Source organism: Labrus bergylta, chromosome 19 (genome assembly GCF_963930695.1).
Source record: "Labrus bergylta chromosome 19, fLabBer1.1, whole genome shotgun sequence".
Classification (NCBI taxonomy): domain Eukaryota; kingdom Metazoa; phylum Chordata; class Actinopteri; order Labriformes; family Labridae; genus Labrus; species Labrus bergylta.
Window position 1 is genome coordinate 5,586,936 of NC_089213.1, and position 21,490 is coordinate 5,608,425.

At 45.8% G+C, this 21,490-nt stretch overlaps 1 protein-coding gene across 4 annotated transcripts in view; it reads left to right on the top strand.

Annotated features, from left to right (window-relative positions):
- Positions 1-21,490, top strand: part of macf1a (microtubule actin crosslinking factor 1a) — a 231,681-nt gene that overhangs the window by 182,665 nt on the left and 27,526 nt on the right. For all 4 annotated transcript variants that reach the window (XM_065948500.1, XM_065948501.1, XM_065948503.1 and 1 more), the window contains 7 exons: positions 14,516-14,677; positions 14,766-14,936; positions 16,494-16,660; positions 17,383-17,542; positions 18,204-18,530; positions 18,871-18,955; positions 20,476-20,702. In XM_065948500.1, coding sequence (XP_065804572.1) covers positions 14,516-14,677; positions 14,766-14,936; positions 16,494-16,660; positions 17,383-17,542; positions 18,204-18,530; positions 18,871-18,955; positions 20,476-20,702 — 1,299 coding nt within the window. The remainder of the gene's footprint in view (positions 1-14,515; positions 14,678-14,765; positions 14,937-16,493; positions 16,661-17,382; positions 17,543-18,203; positions 18,531-18,870; positions 18,956-20,475; positions 20,703-21,490) is intronic.

Sequence of the window (21,490 nt, forward strand, 5' to 3'; positions counted from 1 at the left end):
TATGATGGTGATGAGATGTCTTAGACAAAATTAGGGTTTGTTCTGGATGCACAAAGCCCTGATTCTTAGCGATTGAAGAAAAGAAAATGAAAAGCTGTGGACTGCTTGAACACTTTCAGGACCACAAAGTGGCACAGTGACTTGGTAAAGGGATTTTTATTTCTCAGATTGTTCTCAAGTTTTCTTCCCTCCAAAGCCCAAGGAGGACAGACATTGTTGTGTCTCCTAAACTGGATACCGTATCGTCGTTCATTTCGCTGCATTTTTTTAAAACAAGAAGATAAAAGAGAATCATATCCATGGACTGTATTTCTTTCCTTTTCGTTGCACCCCACGCAGCCTTTCTTTTTATATAACAGAGTGGGTTTTCTCACCTTAAAAGGAGACTTTTACACTTCTCCGGCTGCCTCTCACTGAGTCTCTCAAAAGTTGTCCAAGCCCCTCTGCCTCTTCCTGTTGTACCACGGAGAAGAGAGGAGACCGGAGAGGAAGGAGGCAGAGGTTTTTTTGTGAGAGTAAGAAAGCGGGTCAAGGAATGAGTCGCCGTACATGAATATGGAGGAGAGAGCTATACTTTGTGCTTCTGACAGCAACACAAAGGGGTGTTATCTTCACGGTGCTCAGCTCACCTTGGACTTTGGACTTCTCAGAGAGGGAGACGATGACTGCTTCTTTCCCTTCTTCCTCCCTCGGTCCATCTCTCCACCTCTCCCTCATTCCTAACAGTCTTTTAAATAAACAGAGCTGGTGATTAATATGGTGGCGAGGGGGAGGGCTCACTCTCTCACTGCCTCGCTGATGCCACACAGCATCTCTGAAAGACCAAGGAAATGCACTGCTGTTGAAGTGACATAGGCAGGAACGAGACAGAGACGTGCATTAGTGGGATGAAACCGTGGATGTTTATATTTTTGAACACTTCTTTGAGAATGTGAAACCTGAAGGATTTGTTTTGAACTCAGCCAAATGGACTGTGTGATTTTGTGGCTTGTTGGACTGTCAACAGTTGAAGGTAAAGGAATTTTACAAAGATTCCTTTTTTGTATGCTATTTTTGTTATATTCCCCTGCACCTTAAACCATAGGGTTTCTGTGGAAGTCCCACCAGAAGTGAAAAGGAAAGAATGGGGAAACCTCTGAGCCGTCCGGACTGCCTGAGGCAGAATCCTCGCTGCCTTGGAAAAGGTGATGAAGAAGAGGCGTACATAGAGGACTGTTACGTCCCCCAGCGATCAATCTATGATACCATGCGCATCAATGAACAAATAGACCAAGGGACCAAACTGTGTCAGCCTTCCAGGAGTACTCTAGGCTCTGGTGGGGAGGTTAGAGGAGAGGGGAGTACACTATCCAGTAATGGCACCATTGGAGCTGAATTAGGGGGTGTGTTCGTCCCTAGAAACGCAGACAATGCCGGTGGATTGAAGAGACTAGATGAGCGAGTGATCTTTGATGCCTTAAAGCTAACAGGTGATGCTCAGATAATGTCGCCACCTGTTGCTATTGTAGGTCCAGGTTTATCGATTGCCCAGTCCTCATCCGGCTCTGGTGTGGCCGCTGCAGTGGCCAAGAGGCGACATCAAGGTGGTGATAAGAGGGACAACCCGAACCGGCGCTCCTGGAAAGCCTTTATGCCCCCTAGTTATCCCGAGTTTGCTGAAAGACTTGAGTTCTCGTCTCATGAAGGAGCAGAGAAGCGTTCGTCTGGGGCAGGTATCCCTCTCTCTCCTCTCCAGGTCATTCCTTCTCACCTCCCCCCCGCAACCCCTACCTCATCCACTCCTTCCTTACCTCCTTACACGCCCTCCCCTCTATCATCTGCTCCCCACACCCCTCCTGTCAACTTCTCGCCTTCATTGACGCCCACGGTTAGTCCGGTGCCTCCTCTCCAGCAGCATCCTCTCAGCAGGCAAAAGCAGGTTCACCCTTTGCTGCAGAAGCAACAAAAACAGACTCATGCGGCGCCGTCGCCTTCCAAAGAACAGCTTCCAGCCTTTGGCCAGACTCACGCGCCCCAGGTTTCTGGAAATACACCACAGCAAAGCCCCAGAGTTTCCAGACAGGTAGAGAGAAAAAAGGAGGGGCACAGACGGACTACTAGCTCTTCAAAAGCTGGAATTAGGCAGATCCCAGAGGAGCCTGTCGAATTAGTGAAGACCTCAGATTCAGAGAGGGATTCTCCTCTTCTGGACCAGGACCAGGGCGACAATGCTCCTCTCCTCCCACCAAAACCAGTCTTCTGCCCCCCTACCAAGGCCCGCACCTGGCCCCGCAGTATTACAACAGGGAAGAAGACCCCTGTTGGCCTCAGACACAACTTCCCTGTACTCCCCCCTTTGCCTCCTCTATTGGGCGAGGATTGCAACACAGATGAGGAGTCGCTTTATCTACTCGACCCCCCATCTCCATTCCTGAAAGAGGAGGAGGGGTTAATTTATGGGGGTCTTCCTCTCTCCCCCTGTATCAGTCAGGAGGGAGGTGAAGAGGGGCTCCTTGGCTGGGATATTCAGGGTAGCGATCTCGGAGAGCGCACAGCGTCCGAGCTCAAATTTGAGGAGGACGAGCGCAGGATACTCGAGGAGCTTGACCGAGAAGAGCAGGACGAGTTCAGCAAAATAATTAGGGAGGAGGAGGCGTTGAAAATAGAAAGGGATAAAGCAGAGGAGGAGAGAGCTCAGAGAGAAGAAAGAGAGTGGGAGGCCGTTCTTAAATTAGAGAACAGAGAGATAATTGACCAGTCTTGGGACAGAGAAACACTGGAATCAGAGGGTTGGGATTTAACAGGCTCCTCTGGACCCTGGCCTGTGTTGACTCCCCCTTCAGGGTTTGGAGGTCCCGGGGCTGCCAGTGCCTCGCCCTGCCCGAGCTCAGGGGCAGAGTCCGACGACCTCTTTCTCGAATTGGAGAGGCAATGTCTGGAGGATGAAGGAGTGGAGGGAGTGGAGATGAGTGTAGACCCTGAGCCTTTTGATCCCTACAACCTCCCGTGTTTAGAGGAAGAGGAAGAGGAAAGAGAGGAAGAAGCCAAAAATTCCTGGGTAGATTTTGAAGGAACTCTCCCTGTAGATGCAAGAAACTCTGTAGAGCCTGATAATGCTGCACCAGCCTTAGAGAATAATACAATAGACTCAAATTCATATCAATCTGAGCCCATAGGACAGGTGAACTTTGACTTGGTGCGAGCACAAGACTGTGAAAAGGAACATAGTTTCATCGATGAGGAGTGTGATGTTGACTACAATGAGAATAAAGTGGAGGTGGAGGAGGAAGAGATGAGTTATCCAACAGACTCTGCTCTTGGTCAACAGTTGGAGTCAGACTCCAGTGGGGTCCACATGTCCCACCCGGACAGAACTGGTATTAGTGACATTACCCAGACAGAATGTGAACAAGGGCGACCTGCACCGACAGAAATAGATCCAGATAGCGGGGCATCATCGGAGCACGATGGTGAGGACTGTGAGGAGAGATCCTCCTCTCCACATGGCAACCTCCTGAACCCATACGCTGAGGAGGATGAGAAAGTGGAGGAGGCGATCGAGCAGATTGATGGAGAATTGAAAGAGGAAGAGGAGTTGGGAACAGAGTGGGATGTGTATGACCAGTCGGAGCCAAGTTTGGACAGCAGCGAGGGAGTTCTCATGGCTCACTCCCTCGAGGCTCTGCACACGGTCGAAAAAGAAATCGACAACGAATGTACACAGGATGTTGACGCTGAAACTTCCGGTCAAGAAAATCAAGTCCCTTCAGAGATTAGCACGCCTGCTGTGGAAATAACTTGTGAAGCAGAAGGGACATGCTTAGTGTCAGAGACTCCTGTTCTTTCAACAGATGTAGTCTCAGAAATGGACATGCCTGGACAACACCAAGATCTGGAAACAATAACACAAGTGACAGCTAGCACCCCAAAATCAGACTCTGCTCCACGACATGCAGACTCAGCACCCGCATCCTCTTTACCTCAGTCACCCTCTCAGTTGGATCCTTGTTGTGCTGGGTTGGATAGTAAAGACTCAGAGGCCTTTGTGATATCAGATAGCTTTGTTTACCTGGCTGTGTCTGCACCACCCCAGTACCCAAATGACTGTCCCCCATCGCCCCTCGAAGACTCCATTCCCCCAAGTCCTGTTCTCAAACCTTCCTCCTGTCCCGACCCAGAGGAGGAGGGATCTTTTCTTTCCCCTGACAGCTTTGTTTACATGGCAGCACCAGAACGGCCCCAGCCTGGGCCCTCAGATATCAGCTCAGCCTGCGAGGATGCTCAGGAGCTGGACTTGGACTCGTACTCTGAAGGGACCCAGTCTGGAATGGACGGGGTTGAGTTTGTCCTGGGCTCTATGACAGGGGACAGCGACTGGGAGTCTGATGGCTCCGCTCTAGACTTTCCTCCTCTGATGTCCACAGACCATCCCTGGGACCAACTTGAGCCGGGCCTCCTGCAGAGCCTCTTTACACAGACAGAGACGAGCCAAGCTCACGCCTGTAAACCCCAGGAAGAAAGGCCCAAGTCGGGGCCCACAGCTTGTCACACAGACCCCCTCTTTGAACCAGAACAGACCTCTAAGGAGGACACTGAATCGGCGACTATTTTATCCACCACTAATGCAGACATACAGGCAGAGGTATGCTACCATTTCAAGTTTTAAGAATTCATACCGTCAACTTTAACTGAAGACTTTTGATTTTGGTGCCATGAGTTGAAGTATTTAGTCTAGAAAATTGTGCGGTTGTTGTGTTATGATAGCACTGTTGAGTGAATGAATCATATGATGACATGGGAAAGAGCTCGCATCTGGGAGGTGGTTTACTTACCATTTTCATACTTTCTTATTATAGTCTTTGAAGCTGTAATCCAGAGTGGTTCAGGACGCATTTAACAATAGGACGCATTGTCTATAAAAAGTCGTTTTGTTTTTCTCTTTTATCCAATAAAGGGGGGGATTGGTAGGTGAGGAGCAAAAATCAGTTTTAAGCAATGAATGCGTCTGATGTGGACACACAGAGGCATAGCATGGAAAAAGAATTGGGTCAGGTAGCAGGGCGTTGAGTAGAACTGATGTAGACATAGCATGGAAAAATGCATGTGGAGAGGGGAGGAGGGATGGGGGGGGTTGAAGTTATGTAGACGCCATAATTAGCTAGTTGTGTTTGAGTAGTAGGGCTTTAAATGAGTGCAATATGATGCTCGGGGGGGGGGGGGGGGGGGTTGCTACTTATGGGAAACTACCCTTGGGGTCACTCGGTGTGTGTTTGTGCATATGGTGTGTGTTTGGGTGAGGGTCAGCGCTAATCTACAGTGCATGCACATATTTGTGTTTATTTGTGTGAAGCTAAAAGAGAAAGCTGTGCCTGTGGCCTACTTATGATGCTAATCTCCCGAGTGCGGAGTTTACAACGTTTATCTGGAAGGGCACGCCATTGTTGTATTGACTCCGTCTGTATATAGAATACAGAATGCTATGTGTCCATACAAAGTCATAGGGTCTGGGTGTTTCTCAGCTGTGTATGTACATGAAGTGGTCCAGGCCAAAGTGCTCCTTCTTGTTTATAGAATTTGGAAAAAGGGTCGATGTTCGAAGAGGCGGCTTGTTTGGATATGTAGCGAGATTTGTGGCGGACTTTCACTCTCTGGGATGATTTGGTTTGAGAGAATGTGATCATTGTGAAGTACCATGATGGATCTGAAATGTATTCTCTACATGCTGGTAGATTGGGTCGGACTAGAACTGACACAGAGCGCTGTCAGTGTGACGTGTGTCTGACTAGTCTCTCTGCATTCATCTGTATGCAGCGTTCAACTTGTTGTGTTTGTATAAAGTCCCTCCTCTCCTATCTACTTCTGTGTTTGACTGTGTGGGCTGCATGTTAAGGTGCAGAGTTTGTGCAGAGTGTCTCTCAATGTGGCTGCGTGTTTGACAAGCTGTCGTGCTTTCTAGGAGTTCTGCCTTGACTCAGTGTCTGGCCCAGATTGTTCCTGTTGTGCAGAATCTGAATTCAGCCCGTTTTTTCTTTTTTTATATATAGTTTAACCATTTTTATTCTTTCCTGATAGGACGTTTCAGTTTGTGCATATAAATCTGGACGAGTTTCAGTGTGACTCTGAGATTTTAGAAATGGGAGGTTATTGCTTGAGTAATTATCTGAATTCTTTTTTTATCAAAATCTAACCAAAGGATTCTTGATGAACGGCCATCTTATCAAATATTTGACACAAACCCATTGACCCGACAGCAGACTGTTTGTCGAGGGGCTCGTGTCAGGCACAGTATGTCTTGAACACAAAGCCTGATCACATGCTGACGATGCAAACTACTCCTCCTCTTATTATATTACAGTTCCAACCGGCCGGTCAGTCACAACTCATTTAGCCTGTGTGACTGTTTGTGTGTTTGTGAGAATGTGTGTGTGTGTGTGTGTGTGTGTCTGTTTGGGTGTGTAACTCATTTTAGTGTTTTTGTTTTCTCAGCCCAGGTCTGTTTGCTCTCTCTGCAGCCTCAGCCTCTTTGGCTTCAGTTTAATGTAATCAGACGTCAAGTCCCCTCAGACTCATATCTAACAGAGGAGAAGTACAGCTGTACAGAGATCTGTCAGAGATCAGGCACGATTAAGACGGAAAGAGAATTAGAAAGCTCCAAATAGGAACAATTTGAAAGCAAAGAGCAAAACACACTGAGAACATTTGAAGTCATAATACTTGTTTCATTTAAAATCACTGCACCAAGAGAAACCAACAAACTCGAGTTATTTCTAAGGTTGTTAATTAAACATATCAAGATTCCAAGCTGTCACAAAAAAACCTTTTTAGTAAAGAGTGATGGATGACAATTTAGAAACTTGACTCCACTTTTCTGAAAGGTGATACATGCACCTTTGTTTTGCTACCAAGTCTCCTTTATTCAGCCGTGCTCCCTCTCCTCGACTGACTCCCCAACCCCCCTCCTCGCCTGCTCCGTGCTGGGGTGGGGTGGGGGGGGGGGGTGGGGGGTTGTTGCTCAGATAAGGAGGTGAGAGGTAAACACTCTGTCTCTCTGCGAGGAGAGCTGCCTCTGCCAACATGGCTCCACCAACAGTGTGTGAAGTTGTTTGGGGGAATATAAACCCTGATATCAGATAAGAATGTGCCAGGGTTAACTCTGGATCTGAGGGCTGGACTCTGTTGCCTGTCCATGATGGTCCCCGCCTTTTAGTCCTCTGTTTTGTTGTTGTGCAAGTTGAACACCGACCCGTGTCGCTGTCTTTGTATCCCCAACATAATGTAACAACCTGCTGTAACACAAAACCAGACAAACTCAGACAAACGCGCTTTAGGTTTGACATGTCAGATAGAAAGTGATGGATTTGAAGGTGTGTAGACGTTGGACGGACAGAGAGACACACTGAATATAAAGAGACAAAGAAGCAGACACAAAAAAGAGCGATGACAGGCGACAGCGAGGTTGGGTTGAGGAAGCTATTGTTTGCACGAGGGAGCACCACCTACCTTTTGTAGGCTGATAAGAGAGAGCTGCGTTGGCAGGCAGACACAGGCAGAAGGGCTTCTGGATTAATATGAAGCTAATTTTAAGGCCCAGAGTATGTATGCATGCCCTGCACACACACACACACACACACACACACACACACACACACACACACACACACACACACACACACACACACACACACAGACAGATGGACCGGCTTTGCGTGATGCATTTGGGGCGAGGGAATGCAGAGTACAGACACACGGACCGATCGCAGCTCAAACGCAGAATCAGAGGCATGGAGGCTTGTTTCATACACAACTCATTAGCATTGTTTGTTTGTTTGTTGTTGTTGATGCCTGCAGATACAAGCTGCAAAGGGTCCTTAAAACTACTTAATGTCTTTAAAAGTCTCAACTCACTTTGCATATAAAAAATGAATTTGACTAAATCTTTAAAGCTCCATATATCCGCATGGATGAGTACCGAGCATGGATTGTGTGTGTCTCATGTTTAGAGTTCAGAAAGTTTCATAACCTGTGTTTTACTGGAAGAAGACGTCTGCTGCCGGCTTTATGTCTTCCATAAAAACAAAGGTCTGCTGTGACTGAGACTTTCAGAAATCAGCACATCATTGTTCTCTACTTTGCTCCAAAAATCATTTTCACTTCAAGTCGGACGAGTAGGAAAACGGTGAAGCTTTGGAAGAAGACAGATGTTGACGCAGAGACAAAAAGACACAAAACAAGCGGCGAGAGAGAGAGAGAGAGAGAACCAGGTGGCTTCAGGTCCGCAGCTCGGGCATTTTGTGTTTTGATTGATGTGATAATTCTGGTTCTGAACAACCGCCTCCGGGATAAACCTGTGAAACACAGCGAGAGAGAAGGAGGGGGAGGAGGAGGGGGGGACGTGTTCAGGAGCACAGAAAAGCATGAAAGCAAACACAGGAGCACATTGGTCTCCCACTGGATGTGAATGTGGGAGCTCTTAAAATGGTACAAGTAGAGCAAATATTTTGAAGCTTTGTTTATTGGGAATAATTTTTCATTTTGTTTTGTGTCTGTGCATCTGCACTCCCCCCCCCCTCTCTCTCTCTCTCTCTCTGTGATATCAGCACAATAACAAGCTCTAAAACTGCAGCGCGCTGGTCTCTTGTTAGACACAAGCGGGAAAAACCTCAAGTCCACCCTCCAAAGAGGAAGTCATATATTACTCTCTCTGTGTCAGTCTCACAGGGAGCCGATTAGAAACACAGAGATATCATTTCAGGAAAAGAACAAGAAGGGTTTTCTTTATAACAACATGCCCGACAGAGACAAATAATTGCTGTTGGACAATAAAAGGGAAGGAATAGGGATAGTAAGGTTTACACCCAACATGCTTTGAATGGAGGCCAGATTTGCATGAGATTTGTATCTGCTTGTTGATGCTCGAATATGGATTCTGCTTCATAAACCTATTAACCCTCTTATCGCTGAGTCAGAGGCGGGTCGGGCCTGTGGGCTTCAAAACAAAGCTCTTCTGGTTACATGTTTTGGCCCTCATCAAGTTTAGTTTGGAAACAGATTTTCTACTCTTTTCCTTCCTCCCCTCATTCCTCATTCCATGAAAAGAGAAAGGGGGGGGCGGGGGGGCGAGTGAGGAAGGATGAGGGCTGAGAGACAGGAAGAGAGACGAAGGCAGGAGGAGAGAGAGAGAGTGAGGGAGGGAGGTGTACGAGAGGAGGGAAGAGCCAGATAGCAGTGCCGCCGCTGGCTGCCATGTTTCTTTCAGGAGACACGTTTTAGCCATGGTACAGGATATCCACACTCTTCTTCTTTTCCCCCCTTTCGCTCGTACAATAACGTCCATTCACTTTGAATTGAACCGTTCTGTCTGCTCTCACTTGCATATTTCATTTCAGCGTCTCTTCGGTCCAGCTGTTGCTTAGAGACAACACTTTTATGGTGTCGATATGAACTCTGGCTTTTCATGAAGTAGAGGAATAAGTCATTTTAGGAGGTCGAGAGACGCCGTGACAGAGAACTGTGTTTAGCCGCTCGGCATCGTTTTATTCTCTCTTTTCTTAATCACAGTCGTTAATGAGAGGACAGAGTGTTCTACGTTGGTACTTGGAGTTTAATTGTCCACATTTTGAGGTGAGAATATTCTGACATTATTTGAATCATAAATTGAATAACCGTCCGTGTTACATCTGCTTGTACTTGGTTACACCAGCGTCTGAATCATGTGCTTCTCACCCATGAAAAGTATTTGACCTGATAATAGAGTCCGACATGGCGGCACAACGATCTGACAAAGTCACAGTAGAGGGATCTGCGTATTCAACACTGGTGAGCACTAAAGTGGCAAGTTCTTTTTTTTTTAACCAATTTTACCAAAACCTCAAAATCTCCAGATTATAATCAAATTTTTTTTTTTTTTAAGATTTATTTTTGGGCTTTTTCTGCCTTTTATGGAGAGACAGGACAGAGGGTAGAGTCAGAAACCAGGGAGAGAGAGAGAGAGAGAGAGAGAGAGTGGGGAATGACATGCAGGAAAGGAGCCACAGGTGGGATTTGAACCTGGGCAGCCCGCTTGGAGGACCACAGCCTCCATACATGGGGCGCGCGCACTAACCACTGTGCCACCAGCGCCCCTACATTCACATTTTTTGACAGCGGCATATGACCTCAAAATAGAAAGCACTTGAATTGCATGATGGGAATAAAAACAATTATATAATCACCATGATGGGGCGGCCAGATTGCTAGCGGTTATGTTGCACACTCCATGTACAGAGGCTTTAGTCCTCATCACAGTGGTCGTGGGTTCAAATCTGACCTCTGCCCTGAAAACTTGACAAGTGATTTGACAACATCATGTGGCATAATGTATCAGGGATTTCAGTACTTCAGCAGCTCACACTGATGTCTATTTGAAGAGAGGTATCAGTGTGAAAAGTATTCAGTGGTTATCAGCCCGTCGTGTTCGGCCATTAGCTTTTGTCAGATCCTCTTACGCACCCCGTGTTTTTCTTCCATTCACACTAAACTGTGGCTGAAGTGAGAAAACCAGTGCGGTCCAGATGGGAGCCGCTGAGTGGGACGAAGATGACGACGAGAGAGGAAGGTGGAGGCCGCTGTGGTCAGGCGAGCGAAGGCAAGAGGGATGAGTGTTGACATGATGAGAGGAAGGAGAGGAGTGGGAGGGAGAAGGATGACAAGTACAGCGGCCATAGTTCACTCCGCTCAGTTAAGGAGAGCGTGAGCTGCTGCGTGCCGGCCGAGGCAGCGAAGAATGACAAGTATGTGGGACATTTTCCAGAGCTCTGGTTTAGTGGAGTCAACCACTCGGAGCTGGTGAGGGAGAGAAAGAGCAGAGAGGGCGGCTGAAACAGAGACAGAAAGGGAAAAAAAAACACAAGGAGAGCGACAGAAGAGGAGGAGGAGAACGGATAGAAATATAAAGACACAGAACCTATAACACTTTTTAAAATACACTGCAGTGTATGTTTAGATGATGAATGGGTGTGCTTTCCCTGTTTTTTCCTTTTCTGTTCCCCTCTATCTTTACCATACACACTTTAACTCAGTAAAACACACTCACACACACACACACACACACACACACACACTAACACACACTCACACACACCAGGATAAGGCGCAGGGTGGAGCAGGTCACGGCTGCAGTCATTGTTGTTCTGCTTGACAGACTTCCTGTTCCAAGCAGCTCTGACGCCCATCACCAAAACACAGCTGCATCCAGATTGGACGGGAGCACACACACACACACACACACACACACACACACACACACACACACACACACACACACACACACACACACACACACACGTATGAACTGCTCATTCATAGTTAATCTTGTGCATACCTGTACAACATTACATCTTTCTTTGCACACACATCATTACAGACATTAATTAAATCCTGTGCACAGTTGAACAAACAGTAGAAGATTAGGAACTTTATGCACACACACACAAACACACACACACACACACACACACACACACACACACACTCGTATACACACAAAGCCTTGGCATCGGGAACCTGTAGTTTGATGCCATATTTAAACCAGATGAGCAGAAACCTGTAAAGCCTTTGATTATGACCTGCTGCAGAGACTCAGCAACACGTTCCAGCTGGACTTCTCTCAGCCCATCTAGAGAGCAGCGCCGTGTGACGTCTAACCAGACACATCACACACACATTTCACAAGATTTAAACGCTACAATGCTACAACATTGTGGTAGCCCGCCATCTTAACACACACACTCAGGCGTGCACACACACACAGCGCTGCTCCACACTGCCGTCTCCGATGTATCTCCATCATTACATCTCTGGTCCTTTATTCAATGGTGGATCAGAGACTTCATCCCACCCTCCTGCCTCTGTGCTTTACACACTGCAGATGTGGTGTACCAGGGCGTGAATATCCCGCCCTGAACTGTCAGCGTGTCAGCGCCGTTAGTCAGTTAGCTGGTTGTGCATTGGAGGTCGTTAAAGGATCTGTTGGCAGAAAAAGAAGATTGTACCAGGCGTGTATTTTTCAGATTTGATGTTAATCATTGGGGAGAACCCCTTCTTGTTGGAATGGATTTATTTCAGTTGTATTAGTTGCAGCCGTGTTTAGTGGTTTGTTATTGTTTGACTGTTGGACACCCACACTGTCGTAGCGTCTTCCAGGCCTCAGTGGTTTTTCACTGGAACCCAAACCTTCATTTTCCCTCTCCCTCACTTTAACTGCAACCCCCTTCAGTATTTGTCATCCCAGCTCTTTTTTTTTTTTTTTCTACCTCAGGCGATGGATTTAGCTAAATGTGCTGTGTGTGTCTGGCCGTGCATGTCTGGTTATTTGTCTGTCTGTCTCTTTGTGTGGCCATCGAGGTTTGGCAGCCTCAGCGTTATAAACCACCGGGCTTATTCCTCCTTCTGAATGTCAGGACTTCCCCCCGACGTTTTCATGACAGCACCCCCCCCCCAAATAAGTGCCTCTAACCCCCAAACATTTGACGGGATTTGGTCCCAGAGATGATGGTTTACGACGATGGTGGTTAACAGTTTTCCCACTGGTTGGGGATTTGTTGGAATAGCATGAAACTGGGAAACTTGTTGTGTGGATTTGGCAAATTGTTGGATACAGAAGGATGGTTTACAGGAATTGAACACAGTATTTTTTATTCCCACATTCACTGCAGTCATGTTTCTGGTTTGGGGTTGTTGATCTTCTAACTGTTCCATCAGTAAGAAGGAAAACAATATTGAAAGACAAAACCAAAGTAATGTCTTAAGGTCAGTTTTTTGCTCTGAATTAGGGGAAGAAAAAAAAAAGTGTAGGGCGCTGGTGGTGCAGTGGTTAGAGCTTGCACCCCATGCATGGAAGCTGTAATCCTCCAAGTATGGCTGCAACTAATGGTTGCAAAATGCAGAAATTGCCATTATCATGTAAGGTCTTCAAAATGAATCCAATCCGTCAACACTTGTTTCGACGTTTTCAAAAACATTACAGTCTTTTATTTGAATGATCCAGCGTATCTAAAAGCTTCAAATCTTGATTTATTCTCCAAAGGACATTGAGGTATGCAGCATTTCTGATGCTTCAAAACAAGTACAGATCTTCAGTCAGACGGTATGAACAAAAGAAAGAGAGAGAGAGAGAGAGAGAGAGAGAGCAACACAAATATAACGTTACCAACATATTACATACATATATTGTGCAGGGGTTCACTTGCATTATTTGTTTATTCCCCAACATTGGCGTTCGTCTGGCTTCTTTTTTTTGTTACCATGGTAACAAAGTAAGCATGGATATTGTCTGATTTTTACTCGTATCATATCAAAGTTTATAAATCTGGTGTCAGGAAAACCCTAATACCATGAGTCTTGAGCAAAGTCGTGCACAGCTTTTTGTTTATCCACCATAAAAAATAAAAAAAAATGACAATTTAATTGAATCAAACCGAGAGAAGCAGCAGAACTTCAGCAGATCCGAAGCAGTGATCAGGGTTTATGTGGATGGAAAACGTGGTTTAGATTAGATTTTCTTTATCTGGACCTCCACATTCTTCCCCAACGACCAAAAAAAGGGAGCCAGACCCGAGCTTTAAAAGCAGCGTGTGTGTGTGTACAGTATGTGTTTGGATACATGAGGGAGGGACAGATTTACAGTGACAGGGAGCCGTGTTGGCTGATACTCGGTCGTTTTTGGCCAGGGAAGTCAAGTCTGGTTGTCTTTAGTGTCGGGTGGCTGCCTCTATTGTCATCACAAGATGGCTCCAGCCTTCTACTGTGACGCGTGTGTGTGAGCGCGCGCGTGTGTGTGTGTGTGTGTGTGAGAGTAATGCGGCTAGACAGGCAAAATAGTGTGTGCGTTTCCCCCGAAAAATGTGTATTAGTTTAGGTCTGCTGTGTGTGAATTTAAGTGTGTGATTAAGTGAAGGTTGTGTGCACTCATGCAAGTGTGTTAGTGTACTCCAAAAAGTGTGTGTGTGTGTGTGTGTGTGTGTGTGTGTGTGTGTGTGTGTGTGTGTGTGTGTGTGTGTGTGTGTGTGTGTGTGTGTGTGTGTGTGTGTGTGTGTGTGTGTGTGTGTGTGTGTGTGTGTGTGTGTGTGTGTGTGTGTGTGTGTGTGTGTGTGTGTGTTGTCGACTCAGCCTTTTTCCAACCAGCCCCTTACTCGTCTAACTGGCTAATCCTCATAATCCCCCTCTTCCCCCTCCTCCTTCTTTTTCTCCTCCCTCCACCCTGATGTCTCCTGCCTCCCTCGCCTCTCCTATCTCAGCACGTCCCCTCTGTCCGTCTTTCATCTGCTAACACACACTCACTTCTATATTTACATCGTGTAGTAAACTTTGCTTCCATTTGTCGTCACGCAGATTGAATGCAGCGTGTATTTCGGACGGATGAATCGACTTCTTCTGCTTCCAAATAAACTGTTCAAACTCAGCCCGTCTTTCCTCGCTGCCTACGTGCTTTCTTTCTTTCATTCATTAATTTATGAGTAAAATCAATTAATCATCGGCCTTTTCTCACTTCCTCTTCCAGGCTGTGGAGAGAGAGCAGGTGGACAGCATTCAGCCCAAGCTGCAGCACGTCAACGCAGTGGGTCAGGGTCTGATCCAGAGCGCCGCCAAGCACACCGACACCCAGGCGCTCGAGCACGACCTGGAGACCACCAACCTGCGATGGAACTCCCTCAACAAGCGGGTACGGCTCTATCCACTGATAGAAACACCGACGCCCTGATCTCAAACTATAATCAGGAATAATCACAACCCTCTTTCCTTCTGCTCAGGTGGCAGAGAGAATCGCCCAGCTTCAGGAGGCCCTGTTGCATTGTGGGAAATTCCAGGATGCTCTGGAGCCCCTGCTCAGCTGGCTGAGCGACACAGAGGAGCTGGTGGCCAATCAGAAGCCTCCGTCCGCCGAGTACCGCGTGGTCAAGGCCCAGATCCAAGAACAAAAGGTACAAAGAAATGAAATCTCCTTAGACATTTTAAAACACTGAAGGTCTGAGAAGGCTACTCGCTTTCATCCTCACCGTGTCAAAAACAAACTGAAGCTCCTGTCAGTCGTTCAGGAGGGTTGCAGAATGATGAGGAGTGATTTTCAGTCGCCGTGTTTTGCTCAGATTTTCCATTTGTGGGATTTGAAGCAGTGTTCATCAAGCGCAGATGTCTGACTTCTTAGCTGCTGCCCCCGCATCATCCTCCTCTTCTCTCTTTGAAGCGTCCTGCTCGCTGTGGATCTCATTTACACTTTCACTTCAACATCATTCTCGTATTTTTTTTGGATTGAGACATTTTTTGATATTCAGATGTCCTCCGTGTCCTTCAAACACAAACAATAGATATTTGAATGACAAGCGCACACACAAACACACCGTCGATGATCCGTCTGCCTGGCATCCAAACAGCCCCAGTTGACTGTCTGCCAGTCAGACTGGCATGAAAACAAACGCAGACACACATGCAGAGGGAGTTTCTATTGTTTCTCGCACACACACACTTTTCCCTGTTTATCCTACTTACGCTTCCTGTGTTTGTGCACACAAGAGCGCCGCAGTCTCGACCGGCGATAAATCACGCGTGTTTACATCCTTGACGGAGAGCTGTGTCACCGTTTGTCTGAGAAAGAGAGTAAATGGAGAGTAGAGCATTCCAGTCGTTCAAAGCAGACAGAGAGGAAGAGGAAGTACATTCATGGAGGTTGTTTGTTGATTTTAAAAACATATAGAAAGTTTGTACCCGTCTTGTTAAAGAGCAGCAAGGACTCATAATAATTAGAGATGCACTGATTGGAAAAATCAGGACCGACGGCGATGTTTGAAATAACAATGTAGCCGATTCTGATTCAAATCACTTCACTGCGTCGGTATGGAGACGGCAGGTTTCTGTTTTTTTAATCAATGTTTACTTTTTGGAGTCTCAGAGATTACACTTCTGGTAGATTTTCCACACCCTCTGAGTCCACATGTTATATCCTCAGGGTTCAGGTTTCAACCCTTTAACTGTGATACATTTGATCGCCGCTGTTGTTGTCAACAATTGTGAAAGATATTTATTAGCTTTTTCAATCAGTGCCCAACAGTGTCAGGCCCAGTAGTGGATCAATCGATCAGTTATAGCGCCAATGCAGGATGAACTCTTTGTGATGTTATTCAAAGAGATGCAACGTTAATCCAACATGAGACACGGTGGCAAGGAGAAAACGTCCTTTAAGAGGCAGAAACCAGAATCATGCTGAACAGACAAATGCTAAATTCGGATAAATTCTATAGTTTTAACTTTCCTAGCCTCATCTGGATCTTTCACTTCTCCCCGTGGAGAACGATGTAAAAACAAGGCTTGTGTGTGACCTTGTACTTCCTCATAAGAAGATCAACCCCTGTCTCAGTACATTTTATTCTTAAATCTATCAAGAGAAATAAAAAAACCTTCAGAGGTTCAAACGATCAGCTGGTGTGAGAAAGAAAACCGGCCCATGATGGAGCCTAATTGCCCACTCTTCTCTTCTCTTCCAGCTGCTCCAGAGGTTGTTAGACGACCGCAGGCCCACAGTGGAGATGATCCGTGCTGAGGGAGCGAGGATCGCAGCCACAGCGGACACTCAGGACCGGGAGAAGATTCAGACCCAGCTCCAGAGTCTCGGCGAGAGATGGACCGACCTGCTGGACAAGGCTGGTGCCAGGTACGTCCCCTCTGCAGTCCTCAATGTTTGATTTAGAGAAGCACTGAGCGGTGTCTCCTGACAGCGTGTTATTTAGTGGTTAGTGTCTGTTTCATGGTGTCATCGCTGCTGGTTTCTGTGGTCTTCAAGTCGTTTCAGCAGAGATAGTTGTGATTCTTAGAGAGAAGCTGGGTACACACATGCAGGAGACACTCCACAGTGAGGACATGTGATTGTTCAAAGACGTCTCATGATTTATTATTGAAACACATTCACGCCTGAAAACTTTCTGCAAGAGCCTGAAATAGAAACGTCGGTCACGTCTGTGGAATTTGTAAACAAATGAATTCACACTCACACACACAGTCACACACACACACATGATTGCGTATTTGCAGACACTTCAGCTGACTCCAGCACACACACACAAACAGAGAGAAGTGTGTTTTCTGAGTTTTCTTTCTCTTTGTGTTTCTCAAACCTTACAATAATGCATTCCATCTGTTTTTAAGAATTTCTTTCAAATGTAATAAAATGTATTAAAAAATTCATGAAAATTGAAAACACAGAGTTTATGAGAAAAAGTGGTGACAGCTGTAAGACACAAACTCATGACCAAGCTGAGAAATAAAACGTCACAAAACAAATCAGTGAAAGCAATAAAACACCAATAAAAGCTTCATCCTCCTCCTCCTCCTCCTCCTCCTCCTCTCCTCGTGCTATCTCTTGTCTCCCGCCCTCAGGCAGAGGCAGTTGGAAGAGCTGCAGGTTTTGGCTCTTCAGTTCCATGAAGCTCTGGAGCCGCTCGGAGAGTGGCTGAGTGCCACCGAGAGACGCCTGAGCTCTGCAGAGCCAATGGGAACGCAGACGGCCAAGATCACCCAGCAGATCACCAAGCACAAGGTACCGTTTGGCCCCATTGTTGCTGAGGCCCTCCACTCCTGGAGAGGTCACAAAGGTCAATTCTCGTGTGTGTCAATGAGCAGGACACTGAATCCCTGCCTGCGTCAGATCGCTTTCGTTCTGGATGGAGTGGCTTTTTATGACATAAGAGGTTTAAGATGTTCACAGAAATGTTGCTAATGAACGTTTTGGCATCGACATTCACATTTGTTTCAGCAACAAAAACCAACAGGCAGCATAGACAATAGTTCATGATATCAAACACACACACACACACACACACACACACACACACACACACACACACACACCCCCCAAAGAAAGTAATCAAATCCAACTCAAGCACCCCTCCTTATGAGTCCATTTCCTATGTTGTGTTTTTGAATTTTAAGTTTCTGTTTCTGTTGTGTGAAGTGTTTTAAGTTCTCTTTGACTTTTTTAGATTCTTTTATCGATGTTTATGATTTGTTGTTGACGTATAATTTGTCATTTGCACGCTCATATTTTAAGTTTTCATCCATTTTTTTTTGTCATTTTGCTTTTTGTTCCTTTTCTCACTCCACCTTCCACACAAACACACACACACACACACACTCGCTCTCTCTCACACACACACACACACACACACACACACACACACACTCGCACTCAAACCTCCCAGGCATTCCAAGACGACGTGTCTTCTCATGAAGCTGAGGTTGACCACCTCGAGTCCCTCAGCCAATCGCTGACCCCCCTCAGCTGCAGGGCTGATCGCGATTGGTTAGGCGAGCGGGTGGGGGCGGTGAGGTCGGGTCACTCTGAGCTCGCCGATTGGTGCAGCAGGCGGGCGGGTCTGCTGGAGCAGGCGCTGGCTAACGCTCAGCTGTTTGGGGAGGACGAGGTAGAGGTGCTGAACTGGCTGGCAGAGGTGGCTCAGAGGCTGAGTCAGGTCTCCGTCCACACCTACCAGCCTCAGCTGCTGGCCGAGCAGCACAAACACACTCTGGTACGACTTCATGAACACGCTGAACGCCAGCTGAGTCACTCCTTCTCCAACATTAAGACAGAAGAGAGGGTTTATAAACTGCATGGAACATGTAGAAATGAATAATCCAACATTTAAAACAAGGAATATCTTTATTATAAATATGTCGATACAACACATGTTTAGTCCAGTATGGTTTCTGTTTATGATATTATATGACATCAGACTTTTAGATCCCTTGTATGAAGAAGACATAAAGTCACACTCTCAGTTGTGTTAAGGAAAGGATGCACACTGTTTTAATCCTGGAACTAAAGATAAAATCTGATGGAGGTTCATCTCTGCACTCTTTCACCCTCAGTCTCTGAATGAAGAGATCGTAAGCAGGAAGAAGACGGTGGACCAGGCCATCAAGAACGGACAAGCTTTGCTCAAACAGACCACAGGTAATCTCAAAGGAGCCGCTGACGAGCAGAGAATGAAGTCAATACTTTTATTATACGATAAGAGACTCTGGGAGATATTAATAACATTTATGTTTTGGTCTCCTTACTTTAAAAATGACTCTTTTCTTTAGTTTCACTTACACTACATGTGTGTTTACTTGTGTAAAGAGTGACCATGGTATGGATCAAAGCTTTGCTGTATTGTTCTGTGTTAAAACATCCAGTCCAGATTTGGTGACATACTGGTCTTTTATTCTTTAATGCCATTTATTTATTAGTATTAATATTATTTTGTGGGATCAGAGATTAGTCTGGGCAAAAATGCGTTTCATTGCTTTGACTGAACACTAGAGCCCGAACGATTAATCGACCAGTCGATGTTATCAGTGACTATCTGTATTGGCCAATTTTATCTTGACATCACTCGATTTATTCACCAGTTTCACTGTATTACACTAGCAGCTCTCTGTCACCAGCAGAGGGTGCTATATGGATTATTACAACAAGCATTATCACTCCCAGAGTGTCGAGCGGTGACGCACATACATGCTCAGTTACTTTCCAGTTGAGCGACCATCTTGTCTTTATTATAAATCTTTTCCACAAGTGTTTGATAATTTAGATGAATCAATGTAGTAAATGTGTTTATCTATATGCATCAATCTCTACAGATCAAACAGAGATTCGGTATCAGCCCCAAAATCGCAGATCGGTCGGGCCCTACTGTACACTGCATCTTTAAATGCATGTGACAAACTAAACTCCTGATGTGTTCAATATTTTTTATGCAGCCATCCACTTAATAAACTAGACATGTCACAGTTAGTTCTACCTCAGGAGGGGGTCAGTTCATGTCAGTAAAGAGGGGCCTTGTTTCCTCTTCTACTTCCTCATCATTCCTAACCTCACCTCATTTCTTGGCAATATTTTTTTGTACAATTTGTGCTTTAATGATTCTCACTGGTGACGTGATTCTTTAATTCTCCAAAGATAACTGTGAGACGTCTGATAAATGATTTATGCAGATGAAACTAAAACACTGTTTTCCAGCTGTGGTTCAGATCCAGATCCAAACCTCAACTTTTTTTTTACACCAGCAGCAAAGCAAACAGTCACATCTGGTTTGTGTCTCTGTTCTCATGATATTAGCCGCACTGACTGCTAACACTATTAGCCTGCTCAATGTCTTTCTCCCCCATAAATACACCGAGTATGTTCCCTCATATTTACCCTGTAAGACGCATGTTGTAGTCATGAGAGGTATGCAGGACTGTCAGATCCAGGGCATGAAGAGATTTAGCAGAACTCAGTGAAACAGGGAATTTTAAGAAGATAACGTAAAAGTTAAAACTCATAAATTGGAAAGGCATGGTTGAAGGAATTTCACTTGGTTTTGTGTTTATGTAGGTCGCTTTAACGTAGCACAAATTTCCCCTCAAAAGGAAAAGAATATCTCAGAGGTAGGCGGCCTTTTAGTACACTCATCGGGTCAGTAACCTTCCCCGTGTTCCCTCCTGCAGGTGAGGAAGTCCTCCTGATTCAGGAGAAGCTCGACGGCATCAAGTCTCGCTACGCCGAGATGACGGCCGGCAGCAGCAAGGCCCTCCGCACGCTGGAGCAGGCCCTGCAGCTGGCCACGCGATTCGCCAGCGCCCACGACGACATCAACCAGTGGCTAGATGGGGTGGAGGCGGAGCTTAACAACACGGAGCCTGACGCCACACCCGCCTACCAGGAGAGACAGAAGGTGGGTGCAGAAGAAGACTAAAAGTTAAAGTTGCAACTCTGACTGTGAGGTCGCTTTGATTTAAATGAATGTTTGGACACAAGAATCGACTTCATCCATCCTCCTCCTGACACATTTCATACTTCAGTGTTAGAAAGGAACAAGTGAGTGGACACGTTCTCTGATTGTTAGTAAACATCAGAAATGTATCCAACCACGGTGTTTAGTTCAGTGGAGGTCCTGACACCGAGCCTGTTTTCTGCTGCGATAAATTCTTTAAACTAAACAAATGTGAGGTGACTGACTGAAATGACTTTACGGGAATTACATGAAATGAATAAATACGATGATTTATTGCATATAGAGGACATTTTGAAGGAGGGCGCGGTCTTACCAGAAGCTAGAGGGTGTTATCAAAATATCAAACAGCATGCACATCTGAAAACTACAGTACTGGGTGCTGAACAAAAAACATCCAAAGATAGGAAAAATACTGAATCCGCTGAGCAGCTTCTGGTGTGCGGACTCAGTATTTTTCCTATCTAAAGGTAGATGGGGGTCTTTGGCCTGGTGTAGTTTGGGAACCCCTGGATTATTTAATAAAATTTAACAGAATAAATAATCCACATTTTATAAGAAGATTGATTGTTAGAAATGAAGAACAAATTCAAAGACAGCTCCTGTCTGTAATGACATTTTCAGCTGCTCCGGTATCATCCCACCCACAGCTGGGTTGCCATAGTAACATAGATTTCATGGAAGCCTATAACAGTCTGTTAAACCTATTGAACGAATTATTGCCATTTAAT